We start from the raw sequence: 19241 nt of genomic DNA, 5'->3' as shown, positions 1-19241 counted from the left end.
GTAGGGTTGCTAGGCCAAGTTCACTGCAGGGCACAACCGCTTCACATGCGAGGTGGGCCAAGGCTTGTTGCGGTAGCGGGTGTTTGTGCAGTTGTATTTTCGGCCGGACAAGCGGCTAATCGAATATGACTGTGAGTCCGGTTAGCATTTGAGGGAATAAAATGTCAAATCAGACACCCTAGGGACAGTTTTGGAAGAACGCACAATCATGGCTGCTAGGGATGGATACAGAAGCCCTTCCATCAATCCACCATGCTGTGGTGGACCAACTGCCGCCTCGGTGCCAGAGCCCACGTCACAGGGTATCTGACATGGTATCCAGCACCTCGGCCAAATGTTTGACAAGCTCGGTTCAAATTGTGGGTAAAGGGATTTGGACGCAAGGTACACTCGGTGGAAGACGCATTCGGTCAAAGGTTGGCAGCGTTGGAGTGACGCCTCATTGAATCGGATGCGCGACGGAGGGTGATGTCATTGTTGATAGAACAACTCGGCGATCCACTCTGTGACCACCAAGTGGATCCCACTGCTTACACCCATCTGCAGCATCCAAGCACACAGATCACGCACTGCTGCTGAGGCACCACCGGCAGTGAAGACGCGAACATCTATGCCATTAGCAGAGTGGACCTCATGCCTGGTCACATCCATCACAGGTATGCAAGGTCATATCAGCACATCTTCAACTGGGTCCGGGACCACCCAAGCTCCGGACTCATGTCCGGCGGGCCGTTTCAATTGCATCGTCCACCACTGGTAGTGTTGCTGCAGCTCCGGCTTATTGCTGGTTTTAGCCGTGACCCGACCTATGAATAGCTGAATGGAGCACGTGACTTCAGCTTATATAATTTACGGTTCGGTCTGGCTCAAAGCACTGCAGTTAAGTCGAGTTAACAGCTTAAAGCCAGCTCAAACGAATAAAATTAAATGTATTTTTAGAGTTTATTTTTGAAATTTAAACTATAAGTCAAAAATAGATACAAACTTGAGTCGTCGAGACTCGAGACTTGAGGTGAAGAGCCGAAAAGGGAAGAAGCTGTAGCGTGTAGCTTGTAATCGATCGCAACATACTCAACTCCTAAAATCAATGCATAGCGGACACTATGAGTCCCCAAGATGATGTGAATAATTTCATTAACATTTGATCGAGAGCTAAAACAAACATTAGTTATACTGCAGCCTCAATCACGCACGAAAAGTATATGATCGAGCGAATTCACGGCAAGCTTCACAAAGCTACATCTCAAGGCGAAAATTGGCTGAAAGAGCTGCGGAAGGGCAAAGAGAAGCAGAAAGGGTCATTCAAGAGCAAAGGGAAGCGGAACAAGTCATCCAAAGGGCACGGAGATCGAAGTGGTGATGCTGGTTGCTGAAGATGTTGGGTCGCAAGGTGCGCTAGGGAGAACTCGTCGAGATGAAGCAGCGGGAGACAGAGCGTCTCAATGGCCTTTCCCTTGTATATGTTTTGATGGTATGGCATTATCAATCTGTGTTTTCGAACGTGTACTCCCCATGCCGTCTGGCAGGACGACGCAAGTAAGCACAAAAAGAAGACTGCAACGAGAAGGTTAGTAAATGAGGTTAGTCCGTATATGGTATACGGCGGTATAGTGTACGTCCATCAACCGTACATGCCTCGGGCCATCGACAAATGTCAGCAGATGCCTATGACCTTGGACTTCCTTGGCCTTCCCACTGATCCCGTCTTCAGTCAGCTAACGGTCAGGCTTAAATTCCTTTGTGTCAGGTCCCCAGATGGTCGAAGACCAATTGATTGCCCACTGGTCATCACATTAATAGCGTGCAGACGCAATCGTGCAGTAAACTCACCGTAAGACTAACTGTAGATGAAGAATCAGCCAGTATGACAGCAGTGGGCAAGAAACCGACTCACTGGATGTTGTCTCATAACCCGCGAGAAGCAAGAGCTTCATCTGCGGGATGTGAGCTCGTAAATCATGGCTGTGATACATTATCTTCACAGACCTGAGCTATTACTTCCTCCTCCGACATATGGAACTCGGTATCTTGACCTTCAGATTTAACTGATCGCTGCGTCAATTAAGAGACTACGATGAATCTCTCAGACAGCGTACTCAACAATCCGATGATATAATTTTCCTGGCCTCTCTCGCCTATGCTGACATCCTTTTCCCGGCGGCTGTGAATCAACAATTCGTTAGATATTTGTCCCATGGTAACGTCAAGTTTCTTGAACAGATTTTGCCACTTAGTGGGGATCTTGAGAATGATAGGAAATACTGATGCGAGCAGGATAAAAACTTTATTCACTGCTGAAGCCTTTTGGTTGCTTCCAAATGTATCAAACACTTCAGTCACGCTGGCAGGCTTTCCATCGAGCAAGCCAAAATCATGGGAGAAACCAGCAATGCCAACTGTGTCCAAACTAATGTTCCGTCAGTTCGAGGCGTCAATGACAAAATATCTTCACGTACAATATATGATTTATCCTTTGAATCATTTCGATTAGGAATGGCACTTGCAAGTTAGAAAAGCTACGCACCAATTCCGGACCTCGATGACCGCATCATCATCTTTGCTTGATTCTATAACATTATCCCATTGTCCTTTGGCCTGTAAGGCATGATATCAAGTTCAGAGATGAAACATTTCTCGCACCACAAATCTTGACCTTGTATGCGGAGTCATAAAACACCGATGTGAGCTTCCGAATGGCTGCATTACTGAATGCCGGCGTAAGGGCCTTCTGCTGCATAATTCACAGGAAGTCAATTAGTCGCTTGCGCAAGGACAAGAGCTGAAAAGCACCTCCTGTGGGTTTCTCCATGAGACCATATCAACCCTTCACCAACCTGACAAGAGATATAAAAAAGACAAGGTAAGATGATGATGGTTACATACTGATGACTCCAGAAGCGCCAATGAAAGGGGGTATGCACATATGCCCGAGTCTCGCAAGGGACAGAAGTGAGATTGGAGGCCGGCACAATTTTCGAGGGGGTGATGAGGACGAACGGGAGGCAGTGCGGGAACTAGAATGCGATATACGCGACGACATAGGGGATATCAGCCTAGAAAGGAACAGCGGGTGGGGTGGGACCAGTGGTGGTACCTGCACAAGCCAATCTTTAGTGCCCAACGACACGCTATGAGGAGCGACACCTTCAGGTAGTGGTACCAGAACAGTGACAACATGGACTCACTGTTCACGTTCACTGGACATCAGGAAATTGAACAGAGGGAAAGACGACCTTCAGCAGAGCAAAAATCCCACTTTATGCAGGTGAAGACCGGTTGCTCGCCACACGAACATTAGTACTGTGCTTTCCCTTCAGATGACATCTGAGAACCTGCTGATCAGCAAAGGCTGTTTAATTGTGCTGGTCTGGGGAAAGATATCTGGGAGGTTGTGGAACCCGTACGTTACTGTTGCATTTTCCATTTATGCTGACCTCATAGATGACGTGTGTATGGAAGTGAGACGATTGAAGCGTCAGGGTCGTTGGGTGAGAAGGTGGGTGAGAGGGTCATGCGCGTTATGAGGGACTAGAGGTGCAGGAGTTGATATATGGTGCAGGAACGTTCCACCATGCAAATGTCTATCCTGGATCATGAACTCAAGAATGGTAAGTGCACAAACACGAGGGAATGATTGAAAACAGTCTATAATAAACACAATGCCAGAACTGTAGGATCGAGAAGTAAGAATCGAGAATCAATAAAAATCAAGTACGAAGAGTAAATGTACATCACGGGGAATAGATAGTAGCAGCATCATCAATATCATCACACTCGTACTCTGCGATAGCTCTGAGAAGAGCATCATGAGCATAACTGTCACCTGTGACGCTGCTGGTATCAGGCAGTGGGCATTCATCGTCATAGTCAGAGTCGTCCAATAACATCTGGAGTTCCATCTCCTTCTGGGATGCCGCCCAACATTGAGTAAAGTCAAGTCGCTCTTTTTTCAGGAGGAACTTGACGATCTGCAGGGCCTCCATCAGCACTGGGGAGATGCGATTCTGTTTTTTGGTGTCGGTTTCGCTACTTGAAGAGAAGACCCGCTCGCACGAAACAGCAGAGGCCTGTATAGGTAGGAAGTCCATTGCAATAGCGAATATAGTTGGAAAAATCGACTCAGAAACCTGGCAGACCCCTGGTGGTCAACAATGAGATGTAATTTGAGGAGACATGACTCTCACCTGCCAAAATCTGAGGATATTCGTCCCCTTGCTGCTGAGAGTAGCCATGCTGTACGCCCTGAATTCCTGATCGACCGTTTGGGCACCCTCGTGGACACTCGGTAGCGTGCGCGCATCAGGGAGTCCATAGCGGCACGAGCCTAGTGAGCGTGGCTGCTGCCGTGGAGGCTGGACAGATTCAGTGGGTTTCAACTGTGCTCTCTTGGCATGCATCTGGGAAATCTCAAATGATCAGTTCGACTTTAAACAGTGGTATTGGTGAGTCAGACGCACCAAATCAAGAATGAACATCTTGACGGCATTACTTTGGGTTTTATCCCAATGATTTTGAACCCACGACATCTGAATTGCAGGATCGATGACTATAAAATCATGTGAGATATCAAACATTATTAAAAGATTGCCGTACTGACACATTGAGACTGCATATGCATTTGTGGCACCCATTCACTCATCGTACTTATCAGCCCATGTCAAGCCTATTTCGATAAGGGGCGCACAGTGCAGAATGAATGTTGCAATCTCCTTCCACCGCTCAATTAACTCTTCGAAGGCTGGAACCGCGAGACTCAGTACAGGAGTCTTTTCGCTTGACATAACTTGCTGAGCAGCGTGCGGCACCTAATATAAAATGGTAAAATGCATCATGAGTCTCGAACACAGCAATACTGACTTCTAAAATTACTTTGAGGTCCTCCAGGAAATGCCATTGCGTTGGAGTCAGCTTTTTCGCTGGCAGGGATTGCTGGAGGAACCTATCGAGAGCCTGGGCAAATATTAGTCCATGACAACATGGTTAGTTCGGGGAGCTTTACCTTGCGCAGGGTTCGTAAACGATTCAGCATAATATAGGCTGAATCCCATCGCGTGGCTTCATCCAGCAGAAGTTCGACGACCGGAAGCGGCTTGGGATTGCCTTCGTCGTCCTTATACCAATTTCTTTTGTTCCCTCTAACAATCATATCCTGAAACCCCTCATGTCGTTTGTTTGACCTACGGATTGTGCGCACAATATCTCTGGCCTGGTCGAGAGTTTTGGCTCTTAGCACTGCGACATAATCTGCCTTCTGGATGATTTTATTACCTAGCATATGTCTGATAAGTACACTACAGAGAAGGTGATGTCTACCAGACAGTGAGCCTGACGGACTGGTATCGCGCTGATATGTCTATATCAAGGGTGTATTGCACATGACTGATGTGTAATACTCACATGTCCAAATTTGGGCACATATCACGTGGAGTCTGAGTTTGGCAATTTTGGTGATGCAGTTCCTAATATTGTCTCAAACAACAATCAAACTTGTACTGCTGTTATCAAATCTCGTCGTAACTCATCGTCAGACTCCGAAACAGACACCTCATACATCAAAGATCCCCCGTCTCGAACTTCAATGAAACCCGCCATAGTTGAACAGTCCGCCCCTAGTAAGCCGCCAAAGCTTCTAGCGGGTGAACTTACTCCTGAAGCAGCTCGCGACTGGGACAATGCATGTATGACGTACTTCATGCACAAAGAAATAGAAGAAAAGAATCAAGTCAGAATGATCGCTTTCGGCATGATGGATGTGCGTCTACACACCTGGTACTTGACACAAAAAGCCACCCTAGACATGGGAACGTTCAAAGAATACATGACAGTGTTAAAGGATGCATGGTTGGAGACCCACTGGGATTCGAAACTACGAAAGAAGGTGCTTGGCTCACAACAAGGCACACACAGTTTCTACAAGTGGGCACTAGACTTACAAAACCTTAACGCTCTACTATATGGCAATACAGCGCATCTCTTGGATGAGCAGCTATGCAACCAGCTAGAGGCCAACATGTGTGACGAGCTAGTCACTCCTGTGCTAAGGGCCAAGCTTGCGACGATGCTAACTTTGAAGAAGTGGATAGAAGGAGTGAAGGAACTTGACAACGAACATCGCGAGGACCTCACTTCTCACAGAAAGATTGCTGAGGAACTATATTGTATGTCCAAATGTCAAACAACAACGCAAACGACAAAACCCTTCCAAACCTCATGTACCAACTCTTCTACATCCTCCTCAGCTCGTCTCGGACCCTTGACACAGTCCGAAAGGACTCTACTCAATGAACACAACGGCTGCTACAAATGCAGGAAGTTTTACATCTCGCATTGCTCTAAGGAATGAGTGGACGGCCCGCTGGACCCATCGTCCTACAAGACCTTGACCGAGGCAGACACACTCACCACAAAGCCAAAGAGCGACAAGAAAACAAAACCTGTGGCTGCCATTGCTACCGTTGGGGCAGTGATGCCTTCATCGGTGATTGAGGAGATACCAGACTCTGATGAAGACATGTGTGTAGCTCTTTTTGAAGTCCCTCATTTGATGTGGCTGTGTCTTGTATCGGGACCATCTTCTGCCTCCTTCGAACGTATAGAGGTTTTAATTGATCACGGATCACATTTAGTTCTTATTAATGAAGAACTTGTGACCAAGTTGGGTCTACAAAGATGCAAACTGCAGAAAGCAATCAAAGCGAGTTCAGCCTTTTTGGCATCGGACAGTTCTTCTCTTTACTTTTTGGAATATGTTCATTTATCTCTGTCCTCTTTAAATCATGACTGGCGTTCACGCACTATTCGTGCTATTATCGCACTGCGCCTTGTTGTGCCCCTGCTTCTTGGGGAGCTGTTCTTATCTCATAATTGCCTTCTTATAGACCACGAGTTACGGACCTGTATCGACAAAACATCGGACTATGACCTGTTAAATCCCCCACAACGCATACAACGCGCTCATGTACCAATTCCCTTGAAAAGAGATGCACAACAACTATGTAGATGTGTAATTGAGGAACTGAACTCCATCCTTACAACACGATGCGATGAATAGCAAGATCACATGACATCAATAACGCCAAACATTGCATCAGTGCTGCGATGGAGGATCGACACGTTAGCGTTCATCGAAAAGAACAAAGACCAGATGGAACATTTGGATGCCGATATGCGACGTAAGTATGAAGATAGGTTCGCAGACGACATTCCTCATATCGACCACTTGCCTATGGACGTCGTACATCGCATCCACCTCAAGGACCCAAACAAAATAATTCAATTCCGGCGGTATAACACACCGCGTAAGTATCGTGAAGCTTGGGAGGCGCTACTGAATCAGCATGTGGCCGCGGGACGACTGCGCCCATCGTCAAGCTCATTCGTTTCTCCGGTGTTCCTAATCCCAAAGAAAGACCCCTCTGCACTGCCTAGATGGGTAAATGACTACAGAGCACTAAATGCAAAAACCATCCCGGACAATCATCCACTACCGCGAATCGACAAAATCCTACGTGATTGCACAAAGGGTAAGATTTTCGGTAAAATTGACATGACAAACTCTTTCTTCCAAACGTGCATACACCCTGATGATATCAAATACACAGCAATTGATACACCAAAAGGACTCCACGAATGGACAGTCATGCCTCAGGGAGGCAGAAATGCACTGGCAACACACCAACAGCGAATGTACATTGCGCTGCGACCTCTAATCGGAAAAATATGTCACACCTACCTGGACGACATCATTATCTGGTCGCAGTCAGTAGCCGAACACATCCGGAACGTTAAACAAGTGCTCGACGCTCTACGAAAAGCTTGTCTATTCTGTTCACCCAAGAAAACTTCATTGTTCTGCATGGAAATAGATTTCATGGGTCACTACATTTCAGCAGTGGGAATAGAAGCGGACACTTCCAAGGCCAAACACATTCTGGACTGGCCCGCGCCAAAATGCACAAGTGATGTATGCACATTTCTAGGACTGGTCCGCTACCTTGAACAATTCTTGCCGCACTTGGCGGACCACACCAGACTACTAATGCCGCTAACAACGAAAAGCACAGAATTGCATTGGCCAAGATGGACTGCAGAGCATCAACGCGCGTTCGACAACATCAAACAACTGGTTGTCGGACGCGATTGCCTGGTGACAATCGACCACGACAACTTAGGGAAGAACAAGATCTTTGTCACTTGCGACATGAGTGACTGGAGAACAGGTGCAATGCTAAGCTTTGGTGAGATGGCGCAAACATCACATCCGGTGGCATTTGACTTGATGCAACTGCGAGAGGCACAACTCAACTACCCAGTGCATGAGAAAGAGCCACTGGCAATTGTACGCGCCCTCAAGAAATGGTGAGTAGAATTACTCAGAACACCGTTCACAGTGTACACAGACCATAGGACACTTGAAAAATTCATGACACAACGAGAGCTATCAAGACGACAAGCACGTTGGCAAGAATTTTTCGCGCAGTACGACTTCAAGATTGAATACATACCGGGGGAGGAAAACACTGTGGCAGATGTGCTGTTGTCATATCCCGCGTTCCGGACCCGGACCTATCACACACATCATTTCCGGAAGTCCGTATCTGGCCGACATCTATCTATGTCCGGATCCGACCCGCATCTAACTTCCATGCCTTATCCCTTTGTACGTTCCTACTCCAGTTAGACTATATCATTTTCTGTACCTCATTTCATTTCCGCCTTTATTTTCATCTGTTCTAATCTCCAGGTTCATTTACTATTTTCCGATAGACTACCGTTTGACTTTTCTATACGCTCCGTCCACAGCTTTGTATAGCTTCGGACTGCGCGTCTCTGTTCTCCGATAAGTCCTCAGTAGTATATAAACCCTGTAGAATCTATGTACATCCTTAGTTCGAATATCATCTTAGACTCTGCTCATTCTCTCCTCCGTCTGACTTGAGTTTCTCTCTCATCAACCTTTGCTCGTCTTAGGATTGATTCCTATAGACTTGTCACCTCCGCCTCTACCTCTGGTAGTCCTCTGCTGTTTCCTTTCTAGTTTGGACTTCGTCCGGATTAGTCTTATCTCTTGTTTCCGAACGTCCGCCGGAATTCCCGCGCATCGGACATCGGACTCCGGACATCACCCAACGCCCTCCGGACATTGTCCGGTAACCTTCGGACATCGTTCGACAGCCTTCGGAAGTTAGGGGCACGTACTCAGGTAAGGGGCGCAGTGCACGAGCTGAAGCCAAGCCCTTCGGATTCGACCCTTGAGCATGTTCTTAACAGCTGTCAAGACTACCTCCTGAAGACGAAGATGTCCCTACCTATGCAAAAGAAACAGTGAACCTGCCTTCAAGTGTCGTAAACGGAACGAACATGGTCGCACTTGTGTTATCAATCATGCACGACAACTCGCTTACTTCAGACATCAAAAAAGGGTACAAAAGTGACCCCTGGTGTGTAAAATTGGGAAAACTGGTAGACTCATTGCCTGGGCTAGAGCAACGAAATGGTCTACTGTACATCAACAAACGTCTCATAATCCCACGAATAACCCACCTCCGCGAAACACTATTCCGCCTCGCACACTACGACTTAGGGCATTTTGAAGCCGACAAATCCTACGCAGCCCTGCGTGAATCGTTCTATTGGCCAAACATGAGACGAGACCTCGAAGAAAGCTACATACCTTCATGCCCTGAGTGCGCTAGGAACAAAAGTCACATAACAAACCCACAGGGACCACTACACCCTCTGCCTGTACCTGATGGTCGCGGGGAATCGGTTGCAATGGACTTCGTAGGACCCTTACCTGTGGAACAAGGTTTCGATGGCATCATGACAATCACGGATCGGTTGGGAGCAGACTTACATCTAGTACCATGCAGAATGAACATGAAGGCGAGCGAGGTAGCAGGCCTTTTCTTCAACCAATGGTACTGTGAAAACGGACTGCCAATGGAGATCGTATCCAACCGAGACAAGATATTCACTAGCAAGTTCTGGAAGGCGTTACATAAACTAACAGGTATACATCTAAAAATGTCCACTGCTTACCATCCACAGACCGACGGTGCAAGTGAGAACACCAACAAAACACTGAATCAACCGCTGCGCTACTTTGTGGATCGCCGTCAGACAGGATGGGTAGCGGCACTTCCAAGGGTAAGGTTCAATCTGATGTTGTCGGTTACAGCTGTTTTCATATTGATAGACCAGAATCGAGAAAATTCATTCAGCCGCTTTTGTTTGTGACACCAAACAGAGGCGCTCACGCTAAGCTACCTTTGTCCGACTCAGTACTAGTACTATAACAACTGCCAGCCATCATCATCATGAATGGAAACCGTCGACATATACCAGATGCTGCGAAACAGCAGTGGGTTACCATGTCCACACATGGCATGACATCAAAGGCCATATCACAAGTGACGGGATGCAGCCATCGAACAGTCAATCGTGTTCTTCAGCTCTCACAACTCACAGGCTCCGTTGTTCGAAAACCTCTGGAAAGTGGTCGTCCTCGTCTACTTACAGCACAGGACGTTACAGTAAGTGAAAGCACAAGGATATCCTGAATCTAATACCTCACTGTTGTAGTACCTCATCTCACATATCAAACGTACTCCCGACATATTTCTATCTGAACTACGAAGTGCACTACAGGAGGTGAGGGGTATTGAGGTATCCCTTGCCACTATCGAACGAATGCTGCATAGGCATGGTTTGTCACACAAGCGGGTATGTACTAGTAAACTATGTTTGCACATATAAATTCTGACAATGTCATCCAGGTAACTAGAACTGCAATCGAGCGCAACGAAGACAAACGCGACCAATATCAAATTTTCATTGCTGAGAATTTCTGTCCTGATCAGCTCGTCTTTGTAGATGAATCTGCCTGTAACCGAATTACAACCAAGCGTCCAAATGCTTGGTCGCAAATGGGAGTGCGTGCTTGTCGGCGTGATTACTTCATTCGGGGTCAAAGGTATGTCGAAAATTTGCAAACAGGAGTGTCTTGACAGCGGTTTGTCTTTTCAGATATTCTATTCTTCCAGCTATCTCACTGGATGGTGTCTTACATCTTGATATCCAAGACCGTCCATATACTGCTGCGACCTTCAATGAATTCATAGAGGGTTTACTCGACAATATGAACCCATTCCCACAGAAGAACTCTGTCATCGTGATGGACAATGCTAGCATACACAAGTCGGCATATCTTGAAGAAATGATTCAGCAAAGGTAAGTTATCTCAATGTCACCGTTTGGGTAATGCCATTGATCTTTCTTCAGGGGAATGCGCCTTGTGTATTTGCCACCTTATTCTCCTGACTTCAACCCTATCGAAGAAGCCTTTTCGGCACTCAAAGCTTGGATAAGGCGGAACCGCGACTATGCCAGGGGTGAATTAACAGGTGAACTCACCTGTGATCCTTATAGCCTGCTGTGGGAAGCGGTATTTGCATCTGTGACAGAGGAAAAAGTTCGAGGATGGTTTGCAGACAGTGGATACTTGATGTGAATGATAATGTAGAATTACAGATACTACTACTTGACAATGACAATACAAGATTTCGTACAACACTACTTGACCACAATACTACAAGACTTGTATGAAGACAGTTATTACTTGACATCTGACAACTACAACAAACAAGACTTTGAATCTCCGAGCTTCATTCAAATTTCAACACTCTGCTCGCGGCAGCCGCATTGATCATAATTCTCTTTGTCATCATTGCTATTGGTGGCCCTTCCTTTGCCCTTCCTAGCGTATCGAATGAGTCGGTGAGTCACTTTCAAGAACGATCGAATGACGCCCATTGGCATGCCAACAACATCAACAAAAAACTCATCAGATAGGCCAATAACACCATTGACGTAGGCAACACCATGACTGAGGAGGCTGTCCTTGTATTGGGACATATGCAAGAGTGGCATGGTGGCATCCATCTCGCGAAGAACATCAGTGATGGGTGGGTAGGTGATAAATTTGTCATCCTCGTCATGGCAAAGGAACGTTGTTGCAAAACCTCGGGAAGTATTGGCTCGACGGTGGCCACCAGTATCACCAAGAGCCTCCTTAGTGATAGGAGGAATATGGACGTGAATGACTGGAAGGGTGGGAGCTGCACTGGCAGATGAGGTGTTTGCCGAAGATAGTCGTCGTTTCTTTGGAACATGGTCAAAGGCAGCCATCTCCGGAGGCTTCTCATAGGTAGCCTCTGCCAAGAGCTTCGAATACATGAGTCAAACATTGCTGTTATGCTGAACTTTCGTCACTCACTATCTTTTTCGCCCAGAGGGTGAGGTTATAGATGTCTTGAGCTTCGTGGTCATCACTAATAGGATTGATATAGCAGAATTTTCCGTGCTTCTCACAATCTAGCTTATTCTTGAGCTCTCGCAGCTCGGAGGCAAAGCTCATGGAGGTTGGAGGGTCTTGACTGTCATTGACAGCTTCATCACGACGAGCATGGGTGGCAGATGCTGCCTGACGAGTTGGCTTCTAATAATGAGTTAGTTGTTGGGCAATACTTGAACACTAGAGTATTCTCTTACCAGGTTGTGTATTTCAAGAACTACTCGCCGACTTCGAGCTTGTTTGATGAGGTCACAGCCCTGCTCAAATGCCTCCCAAAGCTGTTGGTCATTGGAGAGCTGATGAGGGTCATCTCGGACTCGATCGTTATGAAACTTGTAGCCAAGTTCAGCGTTTGCTGGGTCCAGGTCCATTTTGGCACAAATACGCGAAAAAAAGTCTTCAAATGGAATATCGACAGGAAGGCGGATTTGGACACGGCTGATACGTCCACCTACAACTCCAGTATTTAATGGTACTGAGATATCAATGTTGGCAACAGCTAACCACACATGATGTTAGATATTGTCTAGTTGCGTCACAATACAGTGGATGTACTTACAAATCACTGTATTTGCGCCGTGTTGACGTGGCTGTTGAGTTGATGGTGCAGTGGCTGAATCTTGACGGACCACATCATCAGGATTATGTAGTGTCCCTTGGAGTGAATACGGAGGAGGCATGCTGACAGGGCCTTGGAATTGAGTCTGCGAAAGCTGACTTGGAGGTCCATGGATGAAAGGATGAGTTGGAAGCATATTGAACCAGTAGCCAGCACAAGGATAACGACGTTCAAGGATTTCGCGTTGATCCGCATTAATAAGGCAAGAAGGACTCTGGCTTGGAGAACTGGGACTCGAGTCAGACATGTTGGGGTTGAACGATGCGACTCACCCCTTCCAAAATGCTAACAGGATTATATACCACAGTGCAGTAGTGCCCGGATGGATCATCATTGTTGTATGGTCCGAAACACCATTGTTTTCGACGGAGACGAAGAGTGCGATCTCACTAAAATGCCAGGGTTGTAGAGACTAAGTGGAGCCCCATTTGATAATGAGCTGACTCACTAACCTTTGACAACATTGTATTGTCTTGCACGGTGACTCGGAGGGCTTCGCTGCTCGACAATGGAGGTTACAGTTGGTGATAGCCATCACCATGTGCAGCTGGTCGCACGACACAGATCAGTAACTCAGTGCGCGTGGTGCCACTACCCCACAGGGCCACACAAGCCCCACAAGTCCAAGTCAGGTTAGACACTTACAAAAGCAGCTAGTATGGAGCGCCTCTGTTTGGCGTCGCTCCAACAACAAACAAAAGCGGCTGAATGAATTTTCTCAATTCTGGTCTATCGATATGAAAACAGCTGTAATGCATCAACGAAGTACTCATGATTCCATCTGCACCTCGGGTGGACACCATGACTCCTGCCGCCCTTGATGCCAGAAGGTGTACATACACTACACAAAGACTTCCTGCAAGATATATCAGACACACATGACTCCATGCTAGCTGCCAAGATCAGCCAAGATCAGCCAAGCAAACACTGCGAACATACATAGAGAGAGAGAACCAACATACGACATTGGAAATGAGGTATACCTGTCAACCGCCCACAGAAGACGGGAATATCTCAACAGAAATGAGAAACATGTGGCAAAATTCATGCCCAGATACGACAGACCCTACAAAATCATCTCAGCGAACCCTAAGTCTTCCATTTATACCTTAGATATGCCTGCACACACTAACATTTTGCCTACGTTTCATGCCTCTGAACTCAAATGTCACATCGCAAACAATGAGAGCCTGTACCCCTCAAGGATCCAACAGAAACCCGTGCCTGTAATCACGTCAGCAGGCGCAGAAGAATGGGAGATAGAAAGGATACTTGACCACAAGACAAGAGGGCGCGCCTTCCAATACCTCGTACAGTGGCGCGGCTTCGGCCCAGAAGGGGACGTATGGATAGCAGGAAAAGAGCTGGAGGACACGGACGTCCTAAAGAGCTACAGAGAGACAGAAATGTTTTCAAAAGGAGGGAGAGTGTAAGCTGATTGCTTACAACACGCTTAAGTCAACACACATCACATGATCGCCCCTTTATATCCTCATGCAAAATGTCATGTTCACTTACGCTCGGGTTGACCACTTACCATTACCTGCTCTTTTATATCACACTTCGGAAATTCATGGCTTTGTCCTATTATTCATTGTTCGATTCACTTAGTGTTTCCTGCCGAGATATCAGCGGGTTTCCAACTGTACCTACATCAGTTAAAAATAGATTGCTTCTCATATCAGGGCCCCCCCACATTATCCCCACACTGCATTTTTGGCCACCTACTGTGGGAATTTCCCCACTACACCAAAAACATCACCTATTGGGAATCTCCACAATATCAATTATTCCCACACCCTTCCCCACCTCACTGCAGCTTCACCACCACACCACAATAGGTCCCTGTGCATATATAAGTAGTAGTTTAGTATGTATATGTATAATATAATGTAATAGACCACTTTTTTTGTCTATTTGTGTGCCTGCTCCTCCTCTAGGGCCCTTTCAACATAGGGTAGGTTAGAACACAGTTTCGCATTTTTGCCCCTTTGATAGGGAGGTGTTCTGTGATGTTTAGAACATGTTTATGAGCATATATGAGTAGATTCCCATCTTTATTTGACCCCCTGAAGCGTCCTACATAAATAAATACAGCATATATACATGAAAACACAAAATAGGTTTGCATTTTTTGGTTTCTGGGTTAATAGACTTGCAAAAATTGTTCCCAGCATCTATTCAACAATAGGAACAATGTATCAGGAGCTCAGGACTATAGGAGAATACCTTGTTGCATGGTGTGCCCCCTCTCTCCTGGTGGTTTACCCCCTGTGAAAAGTTTTCCTGCAGGACTGGACATAAATTGAGGTGAGGGGTCTATTTCTATGTATATTTGTAGTAGATCTATTATATAGCTGGACCAGTACACACATAGGATCCTTCTACAGAAACAAAAATATAGAAATCACATTTTTGACACTTTTGATGTTTTTCAGTATCTCACTCTTGCATAAATAATGCAACCTATTCATATATCATTAGCATAGCATATATACTTGCTTTGTATGACAAGAATCAGCTCAAAATAGGCCGGAGCATTGATATCTAATGTACAGGAGGTATTTCTACTGATAAGAGGCCTACATAGTAATCAAGCCTGTGATAAGTGATCAAAGACCTCAGATACCTCTCATATATGTCCCTGAAGATAGATTTAAAGTTTTAGAAAGATCCATGAAGGACTGACTGAATGGCTAGTAAAATGACATATGTGTGAAAAGTGACAACTGATATCTTTTCACACAAAGTTGTATTCACTGCAGGCATTTCCCCATTTTCCTCCACCAAACATCCAAAAAACATTGATTGAGAAGATAGAATTTTCCCCTCATTTTGTCTGTCAAAACATTGAAAAAAAGTAATTCATGTTTCAATGATTTTCTGTGTGTGAGACATGATGCAAAAATTGATCATGTTCCTTCAAGGATAATGCTGTATTTTCCACCTACTGTCTTTTAAATGACAGCTTAAAATAATGTTAATTTCCTTCTCCATGTTTTTCAAATATACTATGTTTTTTAAATGTTCTGTGTATATTTGAACAACACAGAGAAGAAAATTAACATTATTTTAAGCTGTCATTTAAAAGACAGTAGGAGGAAAATACAGCATTATCCTTGAAGGAACATGATCAATTTTTGCATCATGTCTCACACACAGAAAATCATTGAAACATGAATTACTTTTTTTCAATGTTTTGACAGACAAAATGAAGGGAAAATTCTATCTTCTCAATCAATGTTTTTTGGATGTTTGGTGGAGGAAAATGGGGAAATGCCTGCAGTGATTTATATATGGTACAGCTCAAATATTTCATTAAAAATGTATAGGATACATGGTAGACTACTGAAGGAACCCATACTACATAGTGCCCTGAGGTTAGAGGGTGGTGGAAGGGATGCGGTGTATATTTGAGTTGACCCAGCATTAAAGTTCTACTACTGCCCAACTGACCATTTTCGATGTTTTGGGTCTTTGAACTTTCCTACACTCAATTTCTTATCTATTTCACTTCCCCAGCACTCAATTCTTGTTGGATTGTTTTTTAAATTCAGACCTATGATACTGAATGTATTTGAAATCTACTCCAAGTGTCTGATTATTAGATTTCAATGCTTTGAAAGTATGGGCTCCTTATCAGTAGAAATAGCAAGCATCTACACTAGCTCAAAACTCCAGCCTATTTTGAGCTGATTCTTGTCATACAAAGCAAGTATATATGCTATGCTAATGATATATGAATAGGTTGCATTATTTATCCAAGAGTAAGATACTGAAAAACATCAAAAGTGTCAAAAATGCAATTTTCTATATTTTTGTTCCTGTACATTAGGGAAAACCTCGTTCTCAAATCGGATCCAATGTGATCCAATTTGTGTCAATCTGCGAGCATTCAACAAATTATTTTAGTCCCTTGAAGATTTTCGCCAATTGGATCTCAATTCACGACAATAAGAACAGTATTTTCAGGCCATTGTCCAATTGATCCCATACCATCAAACAAATATCATTGAATATGAAATCTAGAAAATACAAATGAATGACCATTATTTATCATTCCTCCGCTATACCCTCAACTCCATGGCGCTGTGCTGATCAGTAGTAGCAGAATGTGCTCGTGCAATGTCCTGTTTTGTAATGTTCCGGCCTTGGACAATGCCCAATTGCTAGTGAAGGGTGTCAAAACAAAGGCAGACATCCAGTAGAAGAATTTGGAAGGGAAAGGCCACTTAGTTGGTGCGCAGACATTGCTGGCGTAGTTTCATCGACCACATTGGATGTCCCCATTGATGGCGTGCTGCTGATTGAGGTGAGTATGGAAACATGAAACATGCAAAGTCCTGATGTAGAGACTCATGCCTCTCATTGTGTGATATGGCAGTTGTCACTAGGGGCGCGCTTTCCCGCGCTTGAGCGCCCTATAGCACCAGCCATCCAGATGCATCCATCTACTGTCCACCAAGTTCTCTAGTGCATATATTTCTATTTCTCTTATCTGTGTATCGTTCCACCTTTATTTTTATCATGGACCCTTACTTACATATATCTTTACATACCTCACTCGGTAGCTCTTCGGCTCTGCATGACAGCACTTAGGCGCCATATATAAGTGCCAGCAGTACATAATATTGCTCACGGAACCTACCTACTGACTCACCCACTTACTACCTAGCAGAAGATAGTTGAAATCTATTCCTTGGCACCTCGCATCTCTCACCTCTCAGCTTGCATCTCTCACCTCTTGTCTAGTATCTAATCATCACTTAAGCAAACTCAATCTTACTCTCTCTCATTTCCGCTCACGTGCGCTTCCCACGGCTCGCATGCACCTTTGCTTTCCCGCGCCTTGCGCGCACCTACACTTTCCCATGCTTCACATCAGCCAACCAGTAGCGCCTTCAGCGCATACTTCTAGATCCTTGCTGCACTTGCTTCCCCTTTAGGGTCAAACACACTTGTCATCTCAAGTATAGTAGACTAGGCAATGCGCGACCTTACAACATTTATAGATACAGTCAGGAGCCTCATTTGTTCCTCTCTGTATAGGTGAACCTTCACCGACTCACAGAGACCGCGTACATAGTAGAATACATTATGCTTCACCAAGATGGCTTGCAGAGGGCCCTTTGTCGACCACCAGCTCTGGATGGCACATGTGAGTGTGAGAGTGATCAATACTGGAGCAAGTGTTAGTGAGCATGCATTCGCAATCAATCCTCCTAGTCCCCAGCAACATACCTAGTTGAAACACAAATAAGAAAATAAACGACATGAAGTATAGAACACTGCTTGACCTCGAGGGGCAGACAGGGATGCCTAGGATCGTGCTAGTCGTAACTGTGAAAGTGGCAGAGTGAATATGTGTCTGAATAAACAAGTTTAACGGCAGACGAACAAAGATCAGGATCAGCTTACCCAGAACGTCGACACTAAGCTTTCAAGTCAGAATGAAGAAGAAGCCGTTCAGATGATACATACTGGATAGGTACTGATGGAATATGGTATATCACTGCAGACTCGTGGCTGCTGAGGCCTTCGTACATGTGAACATTGAAGATGAAATGTTCAGTGATCAGTAAAAAAAATTATCTGATGACCAGGAAACATACAGGTGACTTGGAATCGTTAACATCCACCAGTGCATGATCCTTCCTTCTCAACTCTGCAGCTCGCATGGTTGCAGCCTTCTCAGTTGGCATGAGTTGCACTTAGGACAGGGACATAATACTAAATCTGATGGACTATGTGGAGTGACACTGTGAGAGTGAGATCAGAAAGAAATCAGTGGCGGGTGACTCGGAAACATTGACTTGAAAATTTGACACACTCCGCTATCTCCTGATACCTGACAGCCCCAAACCAAATCAAATAGTGTAAGTCCGTGATTGAACGTTGAACGTTGAACCATTGGATGCTGAAATCAGACACCGGGTGCGAGAGGGCAAGTTAGGCTCATTCATCTGTTGGAAGTCCAACATGTCACTCACAGCATACATAAATTAGCATAATCATATGCTATAAAATTATAATTTATTGGTCGAAAATGACTACTAGTAGTACCAATGTACCAAACAATTTTCTCTCAATTTTGCAAATTCTATGGGCCATTTATCACATTAGTCGAATTGGTTGAATATTGTATCTTATTGTCACACATTTGAGAAAATGGTACATGATTTTCTACCTTCGGTAAAATCTGATTGAATTTTCGCTGATATTAAAAGGAGGTTTTTGCTGATGTAGAAGGATAAAAAGTGGTCTATT

The 19241-nt window shown here is 45.1% G+C and overlaps 4 protein-coding genes across 4 annotated transcripts; 2 read left to right on the top strand and 2 right to left on the bottom strand.

Annotated features, from left to right (window-relative positions):
* Positions 1 to 1826: 1826 nt before the first annotated feature.
* HD556DRAFT_1241044 (cytochrome P450) lies at positions 1827 to 2897 on the bottom strand (the record flags this gene model as incomplete). Its single annotated transcript, XM_041298158.1, has 6 exons — positions 1827 to 1934; positions 1987 to 2045; positions 2097 to 2407; positions 2501 to 2595; positions 2654 to 2725; positions 2775 to 2897. Coding segments are annotated over 6 exons (768 nt in total), but the record flags the coding sequence as incomplete, so codon positions are not given.
* Positions 2898 to 10599: 7702 nt separating this feature from the next.
* On the top strand, positions 10600 to 10892 carry HD556DRAFT_1205075 (uncharacterized protein; the record flags this gene model as incomplete). Its single annotated transcript, XM_041296455.1, has 2 exons — positions 10600 to 10725; positions 10779 to 10892. Coding segments are annotated over 2 exons (240 nt in total), but the record flags the coding sequence as incomplete, so codon positions are not given.
* Positions 10893 to 12024: 1132 nt separating this feature from the next.
* HD556DRAFT_1206169 (uncharacterized protein) lies at positions 12025 to 12837 on the bottom strand (the record flags this gene model as incomplete). The annotated part of the gene is made up of 3 exons (XM_041296476.1): positions 12025 to 12225; positions 12278 to 12499; positions 12553 to 12837. Coding segments are annotated over 3 exons (708 nt in total), but the record flags the coding sequence as incomplete, so codon positions are not given.
* A 1177-nt stretch (positions 12838 to 14014) lies between these two features.
* HD556DRAFT_1199636 (uncharacterized protein) lies at positions 14015 to 14251 on the top strand (the record flags this gene model as incomplete). The annotated part of the gene is made up of 1 exon (XM_041296356.1): positions 14015 to 14251. A coding segment is annotated over one exon (237 nt), but the record flags the coding sequence as incomplete, so codon positions are not given.
* Positions 14252 to 19241: the final 4990 nt, after the last annotated feature.

The sequence above is a fragment of the Suillus plorans genome, assembly GCF_016647745.1.
Source record: "Suillus plorans strain S12 chromosome Unknown HD556scaffold_44, whole genome shotgun sequence".
Taxonomy (NCBI): Eukaryota; Fungi; Basidiomycota; class Agaricomycetes; order Boletales; family Suillaceae; genus Suillus; species Suillus plorans.
This window is presented reverse-complemented; position numbering and strand designations above follow the sequence as displayed.